General features: G+C 47.5%; 1 protein-coding gene across 1 annotated transcript; it reads left to right on the top strand.

Moving 5' to 3' along the window:
• Positions 1 to 909: 909 nt before the first annotated feature.
• Positions 910 to 18,164, top strand: rp1l1b (rp1 like 1b). Its single transcript, XM_061754177.1, has 4 exons — positions 910 to 1,106; positions 3,091 to 3,599; positions 8,269 to 8,422; positions 8,513 to 18,164. The coding sequence occupies exons 2-4, from the start codon at positions 3,189 to 3,191 to the stop codon at positions 17,743 to 17,745; spliced, it is 9,798 nt and encodes a 3,265-aa protein (XP_061610161.1). The 5' UTR covers positions 910 to 1,106; positions 3,091 to 3,188; the 3' UTR covers positions 17,746 to 18,164.
• Positions 18,165 to 20,141: the final 1,977 nt, after the last annotated feature.

Below are 20,141 nucleotides of genomic sequence, written 5' to 3'. Positions count from 1 at the left end.
ACCGCGCCGTGCCACAACACGCCGGGCAGCACTGAGCTCTGCTGGAAGAATGGAGCATCATTGGGAAGGAAGAAGGAGAGGCAGAGAAGGTGGATAATTGATGGCCTTTATAATTGCATTCAAAAAAAAAAAAAACACACACAAAAAACAGGGATATACTGCCAACAAGCATTTTCGTGGTTGCCCCCCCCCCGCCCAAAAAAAACAAAAAAACAACAAACAACCAAAAAGACAACAACCCAAAAACATTTTTGAAAAAAAAAAGAAGGGAAAAAAATGTGCCTACAGGTGAATCCGCAGGTGCCCAACTCTAAGTGTCCGCTTTCCTGTATTAGCCTGGGAATATTGTTGTATGTTGTGTTCGGATGGCTTGTTGCCCATCCGTTTTCACCTGTTTAGGGTCGCAGGGCGCGGGAGGCGACACCGGCCGGCTACATGTCTGTAGAATGGCCCTAGTATCGAGCCTTGCGGAACGCCACTTGTTTTCTACTATTACAGCAAATATTTGCGACACTTATGCAGAGTATAATGTCAAAACCTTGGGGTAACACAACTAGTTTTCTATCGTCTGATCAGTCAGGGAAACTCAAATATTTCATCATTTTTGTTGAAAATGGATTATTGTTGTAGTATTGATGTGCATTCTAGACTTAACACATGTATTTGTTAGATGTAAGCAGTACCCATTGGAAGCTTTAAATGATTAGCATTGGGCATCACTAAAATCATTCGTAATCGAATGGAAGTTTTGGTGCAAAAAAAAAACCAAACAAAAAAACGGCAGCCATGTCACAATGACTCAGGCAAAACAGCGACAAGACAAATTTATCAACATTAAGCCGTTAGCTAAAAGCGTCCTGGTCTTTACGCAACACGGGCGGTCCAAGTAAGTCGTGTCCAGCAGATTTCAGTCCAATCTTGCCAGTGATTATCCTCAAGGCTTTCCAGGCTATCCTTAGCCTCCTCGTGCATGCGATTAGCAGTTGCACGCGCTGCTGGACGGACGCAAACTGCAAGCTGGACTCGCAGAAGACGTTTGGACGTTCTTTATGGAAGTTTGGGCCTCATGTCCCGCCACTTGCTTTCGGATTATGAATGTAGCTCAAGTGAGTATCTGCAATTTACCGCACCGGACGACAAACAACGATGAAATGATTTTCACCGTTCACGCAGGATGCCATTCACGACGAACTCAATTAGTCAGTTCAGTCGTTTCATTGCTTGAGGCTGCGTAACGGTCGCTGTTTTTTTTATATATATGCTTTTTATTGGGAAGTCACACATGTAATAATAATAATAATAATAATATGTTATCAAATGACCAGGTGGCTCCTAGGCCAAAAGGAAAAAAAATCAAGAATTATAATTTATTGCACTATTACATTTAAAACGAGAATATACCGTAATGTTTTAAAACAATGCTGCCTCTTATTTTTGAATGAATCAAATAATAGAAACCATTATAATACTGAATTTGAAAAAAATATTTAGAAGGTTTTTATGAAATACATAATTAAAAAGTAGCACTGATGAAACTTGAAAAAATGAATGTTTTGCTGCAACTAAATGTACAAAATAATTATTACATTTGAAAAATATGTATCGGAATGTTTTTTATTCATTCATTCATTCCTCTTCCATTGCGCTCATCCTCACGCGGGTCGCGGGCGTGCCGGAGCCCATCCCCGCTATCTCCGGGCGAGAGGCGGGGTACACCCTGAACTGGTCGCCGGCCAATCGCAGTAGAATACATATTATATTTGTAAAATGCCATTTTAAACATTTTTATTTCATAAATCAATACAATATGTAGCGAAAAATGTTATTTTTAGTCTTTGCAAATATATCAATACAACAATATTATAAATAGTTAATTTCGCTATTTGTTAACAATATTTGTGTGTAATGTTTTCAAAGTTGGGTATGTAAATCTAATAATAATAATAATCATTATCATCATCATTGTAATATTTTTATCAGTGCCAACGTGAATGTTCAGTTGCCTCAAGAAATTTCACGCCGATGACTTCTGTTAGCACGTTTACTAGCTTAGCATCTTTCACATCTGACCCCCCACCGCCCCCCCCAAAAAAAATGTTTCTCGATGTTCATTATGAGTTTTTAAATGAGTTCCAGAAAAACAAAAAAAAGAGTTACATGCCACAACTGCAGAGGGAAACGTGTAAAAAAAAAAAGAAAGAAAAGTTGTTCCTCGAGTTGCGTGACTGGAGTACGTCATTACGTCGTCACAGTTTGTTCGGCTCAATGTTTTTTCGACCGCGTAATAGTTTGAGCCTTAAATTGCACGGCGCGATCTCGGCACTGAGGGAAGACACGAGCCACAATCCGAAACGACACCTTTAAGCGAGGAAAACGCTTGAAAGACGCTCATTCCAGAGCAGCCAAAGTGTCAGTCAAGCTTGGCCTATTTTAGATTTCGATAGGATCCCCCTTTTGCCAGCCGGCACCAATGAATCCCCTTTTGTTTTTGTCTTTCACCTCCTGCCTTTGTCTCATCGGCATGTTTATTTTTATTTCCGCCTTCCAGCGCTAATCCCCACGGATTGCGGGCGCTGATATTTGACGAGCGGCATTCAAGCTCGTTATTGAAAGGAACGCGGAGGATCGGCGCTCGGTTGCCCTTGTCTTCGTTTACACTTTCGGCAATATGGAAGCGACACGCCGGCCCGTCGGTTATGCTCCACAACAACGACGACCTCTGTTCTTTTTTCCCCAACAACAACGCAATAATCCCAAAAATAAACCTCACGATGAAAATCTGTGACAACGTCGAAGAATAAACATTTGTGAAAAAAAGTTTCCTCCTTCCTTCCTCACGCTTGAAACACTTCAACTTCAAAGCTTACAGCTCACGTCCAGCTGTTCATTTGTCCAACTGAGCCAGAAAACCAAAGGAAGTCCACTAGCTCGATGCTAACATACGGCGCGTCACGGAATAGACGGGCTACCGGATTTGAGCGTAAATGTTCCGGTAATGTTTGTATTTTTGAATCCCAAGCATAAGCCCCTATAAGGCTTCCGTGATAATACGAAAAAACTCTTATTTGATACGATGAATTTTGTCTGCAGGCTCGCACGATTGAAGGGCGAGGCCCGGCAGGCAGAAGACGCGCGGGCCCCGCGGCGGTCCCGTTCCGCTGAGCTCCGAGGAAGGCCGCCCGTCAGCCATGTCCGGCCACCAAGGCAGCTTCCGGTGCTTCGGCGCCGTCCCGGCTTCCCGCAGGCACGCCGCCTGCAGCCTCCCCCGCATTCCGCACCCCGACGCGGCCGAGTCGGCGGATTGCTACCTGTGCTCCGAGCGGAGACGCGCCCGGGCCACGGCGGCGTCGCCGCCGTGCCCCTACGACGACCACCTCCGCCGTCACCGGCCTCACCGGCAGCGTCGGCGGCCCGGCGGAGCCGACGAGCCCCCGCCTCGCGCCAAGCGGCTGGTCCTGGTCAAGAACAGCGAGCCGTCCTTCAGGAAGACCGTGGTGCTCCACCGCAAGGGCCTGAGGAGCTTCGCTCTGTTCCTGGAGGAGGTCTCGGAGCTCATGCAGTACCGCGTCAGGAGGCTGTACACCCTGGACGGGCACGAGGTTGGGTGCAGCTCATCTCACACGTGCTGAAAGACCCTGTCCGGTCAACTCACTGATTTGTTTTCAAAATCCATTGCTGAAAACTGTGTAGTACTCGATTGTGGCGACATAGCGTTCTACTGTTTCAGTTTTCCTGCTTTTTTTCGAGTTGCGCTCAAATGTTGCGCCCGATGACACGCTTGCGCATCCGGCGCGAGTCGCCCCTCCCCCGCTATCGAAGAACTCGAGCACCTTCGTTGGCATCTGCGGTTTTGCGGCGCGGTTGCGACGTGCAAGCGAGCTATGCCGACGCATCTTCCCTTGATATCCCATTTCTTGTGATGTCCATATCAGATAAACTATATAGTTCGTTGGCGTGGCAGCTTTAGAGCGCCTCGCCGTCGGCCACGAGTACGCGTACGTCACACAGAGAACGGCCAAAGACAAGGTATTAAACATTTTTTCAAAGTCGGCTGTGACATTCCGCATACGGACAGGGGCTTCGGGCTGGCGTGGCCACTTTAGAGTGCCTCGTTGTTGGTCGGTAGTGCGCGCACGTCACAGTGAGAAGGCGGAAGAGCAAGGTAATAAAAGTGTTTTTGTTTGTTAAAGTTCGCCGTGACAGCAAGGACAGCAGCTTCATGTTGTCACATGTAGCCTCCGGCTACCGGAGGCTTTAAGCGGATTTATCTTCACAGCGCAAATGTGTCAGCAACGGATGTTAGATGAAGTGGCTTCCATGTTTCCATGACTCGTGGTGGTGTTTGATTGACAGTTGATGGTTGGGCATTCAGCGGACACACCCACAGCGTTTGAGAGCAGAGAGAAGGGTTGGATTTTTTTCCACCTTTTTGCAGCTGCATTATATATATATTTATTTATTTATTTATTTATATATATATATTTTTTTTTAAAATCATACAAATTTGGCAGTCTTGTTAACAACAGTTTTCTCTGTGGAGTGTCCAATTTAGAAGACATTTATTTTCACTTTACAGGGACTTCAGGTTGACGGGACGGCGGGCGACCGGTTAGCAAAGCCGCCTCAAAGTTCCGAGGTTGGGGGTTCAAATCCCGGCCCCGCCTGTGTGGAGTTTGCGTGTTCTCCCCGTGCCTGCGTGGCTTTTCTCCGCTTTCCTCCCACATCCCAAAAACAGGCGTGCTAGGTTCATGGAGGACTCTAAATTGCCCGTAGGTGCGAAGGGTGCCCTGCGATTGGCTGGCGACCGAAGGAAGTAGAAAATCAGTGGTGAGCGGTCGGGGCCAGCGAGGCCATCTCTGCTGCCTAAATGGAAAATCAATGCAAATATTTGTTCCATGCAATGAATTCCAGCAGCCTATTCTCTTCATTTCATAGCGTTTCTCTTGGCTTGGCTCCACTGCTTCCACTACTTTATGTGGATGTTAGATTAGTTTATCCAATCAGATTTCAGCTTCTATGTGTTGCCATGTCAATGTGATCTGCCCAGGGCCTTCAGAATGAGCGGCGCTGGCCGATGTGACTTCAACCCTATTAGCGAGGGGACTATTTAGGGGATTTTACCAATCCTCTAATTGGTCGGTCAGAGCGAAAATTGTTCAAGCCGACGTCGGCGAGCAAAACACATGTGCGCACAATAACATATTGAACAATCCCTGTTGAACATATCATCTTTGATTTCAATGTTTTTGTCATGTTATTAGATAAATGTTGCTCGTGAACTTCTCGAGATGACGCACTGTTGTGTTGCCTTTTTGGAAAGGACTGACGCTTTCTATAATTTCTATAATGCGGTATTAAAAGGTAGATTGAGTTGGCAAAGTCCAGACCGAAGTGAACAAGGGCCGATTCGACGCCTGTGCTTACGTAAAACAGTAAAAATACGTTTTCTGTGTCAATAATATACAATCGCTGTTTTGATCGTTTGGCACAAGAAAATGAACTTCTCTGCACACAAAATAGTTTCCTTCCGTTATTTATTTACATCGTGCTCGTACTTTGAAGAAGAAAACCAATCGCGTTCATTAAAAATAAATACTCAAGTATCGAGCCCTGAAAAAATCTACTTCCGTCGTCAAGCAGTTTTTGTACTTGGCACCTGCCCGCCACTGGGTACACTTGATTGGCGTGTCAAAAATGAAAGGTTACAATTTTCCGAGTTGATTGACACTTGCAAATAAGTGTTCAGTCAACAGTGGGAGTGTTTATACCGATTTACCTTTATTAATATTATTAGGACGAGTGTCGAGATAAAGGGCAGCGTGAAACAGAGGCCTCTAGCGGTCACACTGGTGTCCTGCACACCATGCCTCGAGCCAATTATCACCCAAACGGGAAAGAAACATACAAAAAGCAACTTGTTGAACTTTATAGGTCTATGTATTATGTAGGGAAAAAACTAAACACTTTTCATGCTAAATGTGTGACTTCCCAATGTCATTCTACTTGTCACACTTGTACGTTTCTAATAAGTATAACATGTAGAAATGTGCTACAAATGTCATTCTAACTAACCGTACGTGTAGCAGCTGTAATTGTTTTACTTCCTAATATGATTGCATATGACGTCACTTTGAGAGTAAAAGGATCAGCTACGACGCTAATTGTATTCGCTTTGAAAGTGACTTCATCAGCTACAAATGGAATTTGATTAGTTTGAAAGGTGACTAAGGCGACCGCAAATGTTGTTCGATTATTTGTAATTGTATTCACGTATTAGTTCCAAATGTAAATCATGTATCACTATAAGTTAGCAAGCGAAATATGAAGAAGACAAATATGAATTGATGACTTCTAATAGTGACTATATCAGCCAGAAATAGTTTGAACCAAAACTTAAGTGGCTGAAATGTAATGTTATCGACCAGCAAAAAATGGATCCAGGTGAATATCAGATCCAAACTGTTAGTTATTAAAGTCACTTTATAAGATATACGTTATTTTCTCAGCTCCAAATGAGGACCGAGAACCTCCTCGTCCCGATGCACCTTGAGGATTAACGGGTCCAACGGCTTCCCATAAGATGAACGCTAATATGTTGAGGCGCTCAAATGTAAAGTCCTGGTTGTCGCAGGTGCATTGTGATTTTGTCTGAAATGCCGTTAATCTCGGTGAAATGGAGGTTATTTGGGTGAGTGTGGAGAAACGGGGCAACGTGAAAAGTCCCACTTTGATCTCTGAGAAGGGGCAATTCATTATGTTCACTGTGGTTGTGCGTGTGACTATTCATCAAGCTATAGGTTTCAGGTAAAAAAAAATACAAAATGCTTTGCCATCAGAAAAAAAGCCCTTTTTTGAACATAGACTGTCGGGAAAGAGACGTTTACAATGGCACAATGCAAGCCAACAGAAACAAGAGAAAATAGCGATATGCCCCACTTTTGATTGACACTGTCACAAAGGTGCTCAACTGGTTGAACAATATGCACTTGGCAGTGCTGTGCCCAACTAGGCCGGACGAAACAAGGTCATCGCACGCTTGCCCCACTGGCCCGCTCGATCCAGCCAATCAGGTTAATCTGCTGTCAAACAAGGGATTATATTTGAATTTGATCATCCGTCAACATTGGACATAATATGATTTAGGAGTTGAATTGGTTTCATGACCAAGTTGGTAACGCACTCGACTCGCATCTCAAATTGTGAGCTGTAATCGAAATTGTATTATTTACTCGATTCATTCGTCAGCCTCACAGTTCTGGGGATCCGGGTTCGATCCCCGACCCCGCCTGTGTGGAGTTGGCATGTTCTCCCCGTGCCAGCGTGGCTTTTCTCCGCGCGCTCCGGTTTCCTCCCACATCCCAAGAAAAACATTCATTAATTGGAGATTCTAAATTGCCCGTATGTGCGACTGCTCGTTTGTTTCGATGTGCGCCCTGCGATTGGCTGGCGACCGGTTCGGGGCGTACCCCGCCTCCCGCCCGATGACAGCTGCGATAGGCTCCGGCGCGCCCGCGACCCCCGTGAGGAGAAGCGCGACAGAAAATGGATGGATGGATGGATGATTTTATGAATTCTTTTACAATGACTGATTTGTAACGGCCCCGTGTCCCAGATTTGAGTCTCACAGGCTCACACAGCCGGGGTGCGCCGAAGAGCCGCTTGACATCGCACCCGTAGACGGCGTGAACATCTGCAGAAATTGCGTCGCGACAAACTGCAACGGGGTGACGACACTGGCGAGGAGTGGCTGCGCGGCAATATCACTGCGCTTTGCTGCCTGAATTAAGACCACGAAAGACAATCACTGATCCAGACGTACTGTACTGTATGGAAAAAGTCATAACTCAAGGTCATCGTGAGTTCTTATCACATAATGAGATGAGGTAAATCCCCCCAAATACTCAGATTGTCTCAGTTCAACGCCAAGCCAAATGCATTTGTCCGTCTCTCATCAGTATGGCATCCACAGATGCAAAGGACAGAGCTTGCCGTTGTGCTGACTAAGCCTCGCTTGCGGGACTGCGCCGTCATCTGCAAGGGTTCCTGAGTTTATCCTGGATTAAGACATTTATCTTTGGCAGGGATGAGAAGGACTCAGAAGCAGGAGGAGCTAAAACATGAACTGAGGATGTCACAAAGTTAGCCTTGTACTTGTGGACACCAAAACCGGTGGCCGAGACCCAGGACCTTAGCACCTGACCTACGATTTGCTCGACATCGCTTTCTTGTTTATTGTTCTTAAACTGAATGATTTGTGTTGGGTTTCAGGTGGAAAATGTTCAAAGCATCATCCACTGTCCCAATGTTCTGGTCTGCGTTGGACGGGAGCCTTCCCATCCTTCCATTGTGGAGAGATTTTGTAAAACTGCCGAGGACAAGCTGCCAAAACTGAGTGCGAAGGCGCGATCCACCGGCGATGACGGTAGGAGAATAGCTTGAATGTGCTGGGAAAGTAGGACACAACTGATTGGATTTATTCTGTTTCTTTTCCGTTCAACCAAAACGTCATCAGCCAACCAATCCACGAGGCCTTCAGTGTCTTCTGATAAGTCTCTAGATGACGTTGGGTCTGCTCCGTCCACCGCCGGAGGAACGCCGGATGACGATGTCGAGAAACTAGTCCGCGTCAACAAAGACGGCAGCTTGTCCATGAAGATGAAAGTGCGCTTTCGTCTAGACAACAATGAAACCTTACTTTGGTCCACTGAAGTGAGGAAGTCCTCCACCAGGGCCAGCGAGCACCCTCAGGAGTTAGGTAGCGGCAGAAGCTGCTCAGGTTCTGAGAACTTTTCGACCGGCGAGCAAGTGGAGACGTATGTCACGAGGCGCCACCAGAGGCGTGCAGAGGGCTATCGCTACCCTCACTGCTACAATATCTGGGCGAACGTGGCAAGCACGCAGGGAGATAGTTGCGGCGTTCAGACGTCGAGCTCGAGTGCGTCCTCGCACACGGTGGTCTCCAGGAAGACCGTGGTTCAAAGATCGAGCGAGGAAAACGCAGAACAAGTGGTGGAGCAAGAAACATGTGTTAAGGCCTCGGAAACCGTGGAGTACAGCACCATCCGTCCTGGGTCTTGCACTTTGGGCAACTATGAGCAAAAAGAACCTGAATCTGCTGTTGATGGTGACAATGCCTCACTGAGTGCAACAAGACCACCCTTGCAGACTAGAAAACCTCAGCATGAAGAGGCCACAGAAAGTGCCGGACCAAGGAAATCGTCGTCAGCATCCAGTGACACAAAGCGTTGCAGGAAGATGAAAACATCCAAAAAGTCCTACACATGTCACTGTGGAATATCTAAGGATGACACAGAAATGAACCAAGAGGAGACAGACAAAATTGAAAGACAGCAGAGTGCCATGTCGGTAAAATCAAATGTCACTCCCAATGCACAACGTGAAGGGGAAGAGGAGGAAGGATCCAAAAGTGCCATGTCAGCTCGTTCAAATGCCTCAGCAAAGTGTGAACCGGATGTCTTAGTGGGTGACGAAAGGCCACCGAGTCACATGTCAGTCAAGTCTGAGGTGCAAAGTGAACAGTGTCAATCAAAAAAGGAAGCTGCTGAAGAAAGACCACAGACATCCCTGTCGTCTAAATCCAAAACCTCAGTCTCATCGCAGGGATCAGCTCATGTGGGCGAGGAAAAAGGATTGGAAGAACTTGCCAAAGAAAAAGATGTAGCAGACCAAAGCGAGAGCAGACGTGGACAGAGAACACAAAGCCAAACATCGGTGCCGAAAACACCCAAACAAAGTGTGTCTGACCAATCGGAGGTAGACTCACAAGGTGAATCCAAGATGACTGGAGATGCACAAGAAAGAGCATCCAGTGTCCGGTCCTCCATATCAAACGTTACTGGAGGGACTCAAGAAAGATCCGCAAGTGCCGTGTCTGCACCATCTCCAGAGTCAACAACCTCTGAGGTTGATGACACAGATGCGATGTCTCATGTTGATGGCTGCACTAGAGATATACCAGTGGAGAGAGTTTCGAGTAGCAGGTCGCTTGTATCCACTACATCAGACGTGAGGTCCAGACAATCGAAAACCCCAGAAAGTGCTGCTGGTGGAGATACCACAGAGGCAGCTGAAGATAGACCGCAAAGCGCAAGCCCATCAGTAAACTTGACAAGTTCTTGCCAATCAAAATCATCTGAAGATGATGATGATGATGGAGTAGTCGATGATGAGTGGAAAATAGGAGCAGCGAGCAACATGTCCTGTCATTTGGAAGGCAAGGAAAACTTCCCATATGACGAAATGGAGGAAACACCCAGTTCTGATCAAGTCGAGGGAAACCCTGGCAACCGCAGTCAATCTAAAGCAAGGTCGCAAAGTGGCATGTCAGGAAAAGCAGTAAAGTCCGAATCTTCGACAATTTCTTTCACGTCTAAAGCTTCTGAGCAACAAAATGGCAGCATTGAGGAACTAACAGAAAGGGCAGAAAGTGTAACATCTGCTAAATCTAAGGCATCCAAAAGATCTGACAAAGTCGAAGCATCTCAGGATGAGGTTACTGGAGAAAAAGCAGACCAGAGATCGAGATCACCAAGCATCATGTCAACTAAATCAGCTAAGTCGAGCATTTGTTCAAGGTCAAACGAGGATGAGAGTGAACTGAGTGTGAAATCTGAGCGATCGGCCACATCGGCCAAATCAATGCGGTCCATACAATCTAGTGCATCCAAACCCGGTGATGTTCCAGCTGAATCTAAAAATCCGGCGACCGAATCCAACATTCCCGAGGCTCCTATGAATGCCGTTGACACGAACGAGCGAGCGATGAGCGCCATGTCGGTCCAATCCCACATTTCCACAAGGTCAAGTAAATCCAAATGTTCTGCTGATGTTCCCGCAGAAGACAAGTCTCGCTGCTCAGAGGACGAAAAAACCGAGCAAACAGAAGAAAGGGCATCAAGCTGCACGTCTGCAAAATCAATCGAGTCACACGTTTCAGCAGTGAGATCGCCCAGCGCTTTGTCAGCAAAATCTGCAGAATCTAGAAAATCTTCTAAATCAAACACCTCAGAAATGAGCACGGGCAAAAACATTGCCGATGAAGATGCGGGAGAGGAACGTGATGAGAGGGCACAGAGTGCAATGTCAGCCAAAACTGCAAAGTCAACCCTTTCTCTGAGATCAACAGCATCAAAGGGAGCTGCCAACGCACGTGACCGTGAAGAGCGGGCACAGAGCAGCAGGTCAGTCCGATCACATAGATCTGCAAAGTCAAACATTTCCGCAACAGCGGTGTCCGTGAACGATGTGGTTTCTGATCACGGAGCTGATTCTCCACTGGACGAACAGAGTGAGAGCATATCAATAAGCTCGCTGTCTGTTCAATCAAGTCAATCAGATCGATCCAGTAGGTCAAAACGCACAGCTGAAGTGCGCAGGCCTCAGTCAAATCCTTCAGACACATCTGAAGTGTCTGAGGTTGTTCCTGAAGATGTCTCAAGCAGAACAGGGAGTAAACTGTCTGCCAAATCTGATAAATCCAACCAATCCAAAGTCTCGACCGAAGAAAACGGCTCTTGTCACGATCCCGTGGAAAGAGCTTCAAGCAACTTGTCGATCAGGTCAGGTAAATCTGCAAGTGTATCTGTGGCATCGAGAGACGGCTCTGAGCTTATGAGTGAACACAGCATAGAAATTGCCGAAATTGAGACTGATGAACGAGTGACTTCGGTTGCGTCAGATACATTTGCAAGATCAAACGAGTCAGCTGAAGAAATCTCTGAACGTACAGATGATGACAAGGACCAGGAACAGCAACACCCTGCAGAAAGTCCAGTCCAGTCACAGGCTTCTGGTGTCGTTGAAGACGTGTCCGAAAATTGTGTGACTTCAGAAAGAGCTGCTAGCTCATTGTCTGCAAAGTCCGCTTTGCCCGCAAGCTCTAAAAAGTCAAAGACTTCGGCACTCTCTCCATTATATAAAGCCAATGAAATGGAGTCAGAGAATCAAGATGAATTTGCAGAGAGATCAGCGAGCAAAGCATCCGTCGAAACAACCAGGACAAACGTATCTGAATCACTGAGAAGTGCAGGAGCGTGTGAGGTTCCTTCAGAAGAAAATGCTGCAAATGAAGAGGAAACGACACCGAGGCCGCTGAGCGCCGTCTCAGCTAAATCGTCCACATCTGCCAAATCAGCACAGTCAATTTCTTCAGCAAAGTCAAAATCCTCAATTGCAGTGGGTGAAAACAATGATGACAGTATTGACAGAGCACCCGGTAGCACCTTTGGCAAATCAACCCAATCCAGGAGGTCAATTTCCTCAGCAGCTTCAACGAAATCTAAAGCCGTTGGAGATGTTTTTAGCACAGATGACACCGAGGGAAGGGCAAAGTCTGTTGTCTCATTGTTGTCTGGGGCATCCAAAACATCTCAACGTCCTCAAACTGAATGTGGTGAAGAAGAATGTGAAGAAGAAAGGGCAATGACGAACAAGTCAGATACATCTCTAAAGTCAACGACATCAAATGTTTCAGACAGGAGGGGGGATGAAGGAATTCGGGGGACATCAGGTGCGTTGTCATATCAATCTTCCAGAAGCAGAACGTCTGGAAAAATCTCCTGTGAACCCAGTGAAGGAACTGATGAAAGAACCAAAAGTGCAATGTCAAACGTGTCTGCAAAATCCAAGAAGTCAGACGTTCCTGTCGTGGCAGTTGAGGAATGTGAACATAGAGCATCCACAGCCATGTCATCAAAGTCCAAATCGTCAGCAACATCTGAGGTTCTGGAAAAAAAAAGCAAAGCGTCAGCCAAATCGACAAAATCTGTAAAATCCAGGAAAATTGGCATTTTAGTGGATGAAGAAGATGACAGCCAAACAAAACCCATTTCTCAGATTTGTGAGACTCTAGCCAAAAGAGATGTGAGCTCTGAGCAGGTACCAAATGGTCCTCAAGATGCTGTGGCTGTTGGCAGGAGTGACCACAAAAGTGACAAGGAGACGATGCATGCGGATGACGAAGCTCTTGTTCCGTCAAGCCTGCCAAATGCTTCCTTATCTGAAGTAGTCAATGAATGGCTTAATAAAATACCGCCCGATGAAGAATTGTGTGATATGGAGGAGTTCTGCGGCAACGCGGTAGACGGAACCAACGCTGACTCTGCGGCTGAGAATAGAATAAAAGGGCTAAATGACGAGAGCGGCGTTTCTGACAATGAATGTCAGAAAACGCCAGAGAAATCAAAGGCAGATCATTGCGGCGATACTGACGCAAAGATATTTCACTCTTCCGTGCAGGTGATGAAGGTCCTTCTCAATCCAAAGCTCGACAGATGCAACAGTTTACCAGAGGTTTCTCCTGTATATGGGAATAAACTGAGCACTTCCGCCACAGGTCTCTTTGATTGCCTTGCAAAGCTGCAGTTAATAGACAGCGATCCTAAAAACGCAGACAAAAAATGTGAACGATACAAAGCGCTCATGGAGATTCTTCAGTCTCTGTGGCTTTGCGACCCCCTGGAAAAGAAACCTGCGTTAGAAGAAAAAGCCGAGCGACATTCTGACAAGGATTTTAATCCCGGATCATCGTCTGGTATAGATGTCAACAGTGGCTCCACGGGTTCTCAGAAGAGCAGCGATGGTAGAAATAAAAAACAAACTCTTGCAGATACAATCGGCAAAGCACACAAAGTCCACCAGGATGAAGAAGCAGGCGGAGAAGAGGAAGAACACACGCATGAGGAAAACCCAAAGGGAGAACCGTCATCCGATGAGACGATTAGAGGTCATGACAGTCCAAGAGGACTACGTGACAGCCCACCATCCTCAAACAAGAGCTCAGGCACTGGTCAGAGGCTTGAAACAGATGCCATTTGTGGGAGTCCACTCGAGTCCAGTAAGCAGCTATCTCACGACCCTGATCCCGTGTGGGTCCTTAGTTTACTAACCAAAATAGAAAAGCAGTTCATGACTCATTACGTCAACGCAGTGAGTGAGTTCAAAGACCAGTGGAACATAGATGATAACGAACAGCTCGACAGGATGATAATCGAACTTCGGGATGAGATCCACAGGCGCATCCAAATAAGTATACACAGAGAACTATGTAAGATTCAAGGCCGGGCAGGCCTGCCGAGACCTCCCAAAGAACCAAAGTCCAGACCTTCGACCGCCCAGACAGACGGGAGAAGACGAAGGCTTAGGATGAAAACCAAACGCTCAGGAAAAAGCGACGATTCAACAGCAAGCACCATTTTTAGTGACCAGCGTGGTGAAAACGAGGATGAAAACTGCCCATGTGAATCATGCATTCAGAACAAAATGTCACGGGGGCCCCAAATTCCCGCAGACATTATGAATACTGCCCCTGTTCTCTTGGACTTTGACCTAAAGAGGAGTCTTCAGATGAGGAATGACGAGCCTAAAGAGGATTTAATGACCAACGGGGAAACAAAAGCAGCAGCAGCAACACTTGTTGGGCAGATCCTTGACCACGCTATTAAAGAAGCAGTGGAAGATAAAGTCAATGACATGGAAATTGTGTTTGAAGTTTCTGAATGCGAACGTGACGAAGCCATGATGGAAAATGACTCATCAAAAGAGGACGGTGAGTGTGCAGTCTCGAGTGAAGATGCTGAGGATGAAGATGAAGCAAAGGAGCCCACTGTTGCAGACATGTCCCAAGATGAAACTGGAGGAGGTGGTGCTGTGTATATGGAAAATGAAACTCCTGCCACCAGTGCAGATGAGAGTGATGATGCATCCACCGTGAAGGACTCAAATGAGGGCGCAAACACCGATGATGAGGTAACGGCCGAAAATGCGATCATGGTCGAGGGAGCTGCAGAAGATGCAGCTACAGCACAAGAGGCTGTACTGGCAGCCACAAGTCAACAGGAATCTGAGGAAGATGGAGGAGGAGGAGGAGTTGATGGGGAAGAGGAGCCTCCCGCCGCAAGTGGTGATGAGAATGATGACCCCGCTACCACGAGTAAATCAAATGATGACGATTCACCTAACGATGAAGAGCAGGATGAAGAGGGTCCAGACATCGACACGCTTGAAGATGAAGGCGCACCACAAGAGGCCACCATCCCAGCTTCAGCTGATGATAAAACCCAGGAAGACGAAGAAGGGGCAGGAGATGGTGAAGAGAACGACCACGCATCCCCCGTAAAGACCTCGAATGAAGACGCAAATGCAGAGGACGAGGTCTTTGCAGATGATGGTGAAGATGAAGATGCGGTTCTAGAGGTCGCCACAGGAGCTAGAAGTGAACATGTATCTGAGGCTAATGAAGAAGGGGCAGGAGAAGACGAAGAGGGCACTCCTGCCACTTGTGGAGACGATGATGCGGCAAACGAGATGGCGAGCGAAGAGGTTCCTGAAACCACAGAAGATGAAGATGCGACACAAGAGGCTGCTGTGATGGCCACGAGTGAACAGGAATCTGATGAAGATGAGGAAGGAGGAGTCGATGGTCAAGCGCAGACGCCTGACACAAGTGGAGCTGAGAATGAGGAAGCAGTTGCTGAGAATCAGGATGCTGCAGAAGCTGAGATGAGGAGTGAGGAGGTTTCTGAAACCGCCGAAGATGAAGATGCAGCACAAGAGATGGCCACGGGCAAAGGTGAATTCGAGCCAGACGGAGAAGGAGACGTCGTCAATGGCGAAGAAGAGACTCCTGCCACAAGTGGAGCTGAGAATGAGGATGCAGCCGATACGGATCAGGAGGCTGAAGAAGATGTTGCTGAAACCACCACTGTTGAAGATGCCGTGTCGGCCACGAGTGAACGGCAATCAGAGGAAGAGGAAGAAGGAAACGTTGACAGTGAAGAAGAGACTCCTGGCAGAAGTGGAGCTGAGAATAGGGATGCAACGGCTGAGGATCAGAATGCTGCAAATGATGGTGGGATGACTAGAAAAGAGGTGCCTGATGCAGAAGAGGCGGCCACGAGTGAACCTGAATCCGAGGAGGACAAAGAACAGAAAGTCAGTGGTGAAGAGGAGACTCCTGCCACCAGTGGAGATGAGAACAACAGATATGTGGATGATGGTGTCGCTGCAGAAGATGAAAAGATGAGCGACGAGGCTACTGCGACCGCAGCAGCCGAAGATGACGATGCCGCCGTGTCAGCCCGAAGCGAACGGGAATCCGAGGAAGATGACAAAGTTGATGGAGAAGAGGAGACTCCTGCCACCAGTGGAGATGAAAATGACGGCACTGCTTCGAAAGACGACGACGACGCAGCCGCAGAGAATGACCAAACAAATGCTGCGAGTCAAGTTGCTGCTGAAGATGACAATGCAGCACAAGAGGCCACCGTGACAGCCACGAGTGACGATGAATCAGTGAATGAAACAGCAGATGGTGATCACGATATGTCCGTCACTAGCGGAGATGACATCGAAGATGCCAAAGATGAGAGTGCCACAGAGAAAGACTTACCGGCCTCGAGCGAAGACGACAGCAAGGTTGAGACTGCTGAGGAAGAGGAAAGCTTACACAGACAGGCGTCGGACGGAGAAGGGGAGGAGGCGGGCCACGAAGACGAGATTATCGCACCGACGGACGAGGAAGCCGACGACGCGGATGAGACGTCAACGTATAAACAGGACTCTGACAAAGCGGAGGAAGAGCAAGGGACACTCTCTGGGGAGGACTCTGAACATTCAGTAGAAGAAGATCCTGCCCTGACAAGTGACGGCGGAGAAGATCCAGAGAAAGACGAGGTTAGGGCCATGAGCGACGAGGATACATCTAAAAAAGACGACACCACGGGAAACACAAGCAAACAGGAAGAAGAATCTGAAAATGAAGAGCCAGAAGCAGAATCTGAGGAACCTGGAGAAAAAGATGACCAAGAAGCAACAGGTGGCGGCTCGACAGACGCTGCTGGAGAAGGATGTGATGAAGAGGAGGATGGAAGCAATGAAGCACAAGTGGCTAAAAATGATCCAGGAGGAGCGCCACAGGAGGATGAGGCCAGAAATGGCGAAGGTGACGTGAATGAGAAGTCTGAGGTGACGAAGGGCCGAGGTCCAGATGATGTGAGTGGGGCAGACAACGAAATAGGAGACCATGATCAAGACGAAGATGAAAGGAAAGTTGACACGTTGGAAGCATCTGATAAAGAAGAGGAAGAACCTGAGCTCATCAACGCTGCAAGTCTGGATCGTGCGACCGACGTGGGAGCTGAAAACAAGGAAAAGAGCAAAATGGGGCACGACGATAAGGAAGAAGAAGAAGAAGAACCCAAGGTGACTGAAAAAGAAGGTCCAGCTAACGTGATGGCGCTGGGGGCTGAAGACAACGAAACAGTAGACGATCAAGACGAGGATGACAAGGAAACATCCAAAACAGAGAACGGAGAACGCGAGCTGACCAAAAACAAAGGTCCAGATGAGGCGGCCGAGTTGGGAAATGAAAGCCAGGAAAACAAAGACGCGGATGAAGAAGACCAACCGCAGGGAGACGATGAGCACGATGACAAGGAAACACACGGAGAAACTTTTGAGGCGTCTGAAAAAGAGGAGCGAGGACCCGAGTCCGCCAACCAGGGCGAGTCGGCCGACGCCGAGGACGAGGCAGAGTCCCGTGACGGCGAGGACCGAGAGGCGCTAAGCGAAGCCTACGATTTCATTCCCGGCAAGGCGGCCAATTGGGAAGCTGATAAAAGTGTTGCCGAGGAACCGACGACATTAAGGGTAAAGACCACTTTGAACAAAGCGAGTACCGAGTCTGAGGACGCCGTGTACGCGGACGGCGAAGATTCAGATGCATAAACTTTACCGCCAAGCGGGAAGTGAGGCCGAGGAAGACGAGATGCAGTTTTTGGGTGGTCCAGGGTGGTCCAAATGCACGCTGACACACGCTGGCACGACGCATACCATTGCAATAAATGAGCAGCGGAACCACGACCTCAACGATGAGGCTGCTATTACGCAGATGTTCAACTCAATGGAAGTCTCAAACCCAAAACTCTGCTTAGGGTTTCTACATTTGGTCCCCATTTTGAGATTAGAATACATGTATATTTTCTAGTGACTTCGGTACTTTTGAATGGTTAACATGAACATCTCAATTAGCTGACAAAGTAGACCAGATGAACATGATGGTGACATTCAGCAAAAAAGTGGAAGCGATGACCTCAAGTGGATGTAACAAGCACTCTTTATCTATAAAATAAAATGCACCTTCAATACTCACTGGAGTCATCATTCAAAACCCGACCGATGGTAGTCAGTTGGGAAAACAAGATACTCATTTTTGATCGAGTGAAAGGGAAACACATTATGATAAATCTTCTAGTTAGGTTCTCGTCATCCCATGAAATGTCTTGTCAAGCCTCCCAAAATCCTCCACTCAATCCCCAAAATCTTTGATTCCATTTGAAAGAATGTTCTAGTCAATCTCCGAATGATGTAGAGCTACGGGTACTGTCACATTACAACCGCTAAATTTAACAGTCTGAAGTTGTCCCGAGGCGGCACGGTGACGGACCGGTTAGCACGTCCGCCTCACAGTTGTGAGGTTGTGGGTTCAAATCCGGCCTGGCCTGTGTGGCGTTTGCATGTTCTCCCCGTGCCTGCGTGGCTTTTCTCCTCCCACATCCCCAAAACATGCGCGCGTGCCAGGTTCATTGAAGACTCTAAATTGCCCCTAGGTGTGAATGTGAGTGCCAATGGTTGGTTGTTTCTATGTGCCCTGCGATTGGCTGGCGACCGGTTCAGGGTGTGCCCCGCCTCCCGCCCGGAGATAGCTGGGAGAGGCGCCAGCACGCCCGCCACCCGCGTGACGGAAAATGGACGGATGGATGGATGGAAGTTGTCCATACACGTGGAAAAATGAAATCTGAGTTTTAGGGAGTTCAGCATAGCACAATTGTCCTCTTTCCGCACTGGCGCATCCGTGGCAGCCAAGAGGCTAATAGCTAAGCCTTGCACGGGCGGGGGGAGCTCCCAACTTGAAACTTGCCAGTGCCTGTACACCCCATTAAGACGGAGCTGATGGATGTGCACACAGTCCCACTTTCCCGCTCGCGCTCTCCTGTGGGCGCATGACGCCCATAATTGGTGTCACCCTGATTGACTGCGCGAGTCCACAGTCAGGTGCGGCAATCGGGGTGCAGATGTCACGTGGCCTCGGGGCGCCTTTGGATGACAAAAACAGAAAGAAGCACTTGACCGTCAGGGTTCAAACTGTGCGGTTTGCATGTTCTCCCCGTGCCTGCGTCGGTTTCCTCCCACATGCCCAAAAATTGCGTGGTAAGTTCATTGAGGACATCTAAATTGCCCGTAGGTGTGAAGGCGAGTGCCAATGCTTGCACTTTTGCACTGATGGTTTTTACCGTTTATTTTAGTCTTCAAACCAACAACGTAAGCGCCGATGACAGGAAAAAAACAAAAAAAAAGCTTCATTTAACATTGGGCTAAAACTTCACCGTAGCAACTTTACAGCACAAAATTCACATCAACGTTGTCTCACGGTATCACAAACACTAACCTTGTAGTCCATCCCGTAAAATGTTGCAGTTCATCCCCAAAAATATGCTCTAGTCCAGGGATTCTCAACTGGTGGGTCACGGACCCCTTTTGGGTGGGTCGCAGAAAGATAGTGAAAAAATTCCTATTCTGATTTTTCCGGTACAGTACAGAGGCGTACTAAGTTCACACACGGAACATACTTTAAAAGCGATAAGAAATGTCACTTGCTTGTTCTCTTGCCACTAGTTTACTCTGCAAAACAAACACAGTGCAGCTCAGCCTCCGGCTGGTGGACGTCATGGCGAGCAATATGCTGCTGGCACTACAGCAAGCTCGTGTGAAACGGCATTTTCAAAATATAACAGACTGTACATTATGTTTCAGAAGCTATTTGAAAACAACTCATCTTTATTGTCCTTAACTAGAGTGGGTCGCAACTTGGCAACAGTAGGAAAACGGAGGTCACGGGCTGACAACTGCTCGAGTCAATCCCTCAAAAATGGTGGAATCTTTCCGAGTCCTTGTCAATAAGTTCATCTCAAAGGATCAATGAAGTCAATCAATCAAGATGCATTGTGGGATACATGAGGGCACTCGAGGGTCTTTCCACTCTTTCCACTCACTGGCCACTCTTGTTGAGATGAGAGCTCGCACTCGTTTGTGGCGGTCCGGTAAAAGAAAAAGAAAACAAAAAG

The sequence above is a fragment of the Phyllopteryx taeniolatus genome, chromosome 18, assembly GCF_024500385.1.
Source record: "Phyllopteryx taeniolatus isolate TA_2022b chromosome 18, UOR_Ptae_1.2, whole genome shotgun sequence".
NCBI classification, from domain to species: domain Eukaryota; kingdom Metazoa; phylum Chordata; class Actinopteri; order Syngnathiformes; family Syngnathidae; genus Phyllopteryx; species Phyllopteryx taeniolatus.
This window is presented reverse-complemented; position numbering and strand designations above follow the sequence as displayed.

Bases quoted from the DNA above. Each gene is read 5' to 3' on its own strand.
- rp1l1b (XM_061754177.1), top strand. From the start codon at position 3,189: ATGTCCGGCCACCAAGGCAGCTTCCGGTGCTTCGGCGCCGTCCCGGCT. The intron at 3,600-8,268 runs GTTGGGTGCAGC...GTTGGGTTTCAG, and splicing joins ACACCCTGGACGGGCACGAG to GTGGAAAATGTTCAAAGCAT. The intron at 8,423-8,512 runs GTAGGAGAATAG...AAACGTCATCAG, and splicing joins GCGATCCACCGGCGATGACG to CCAACCAATCCACGAGGCCT.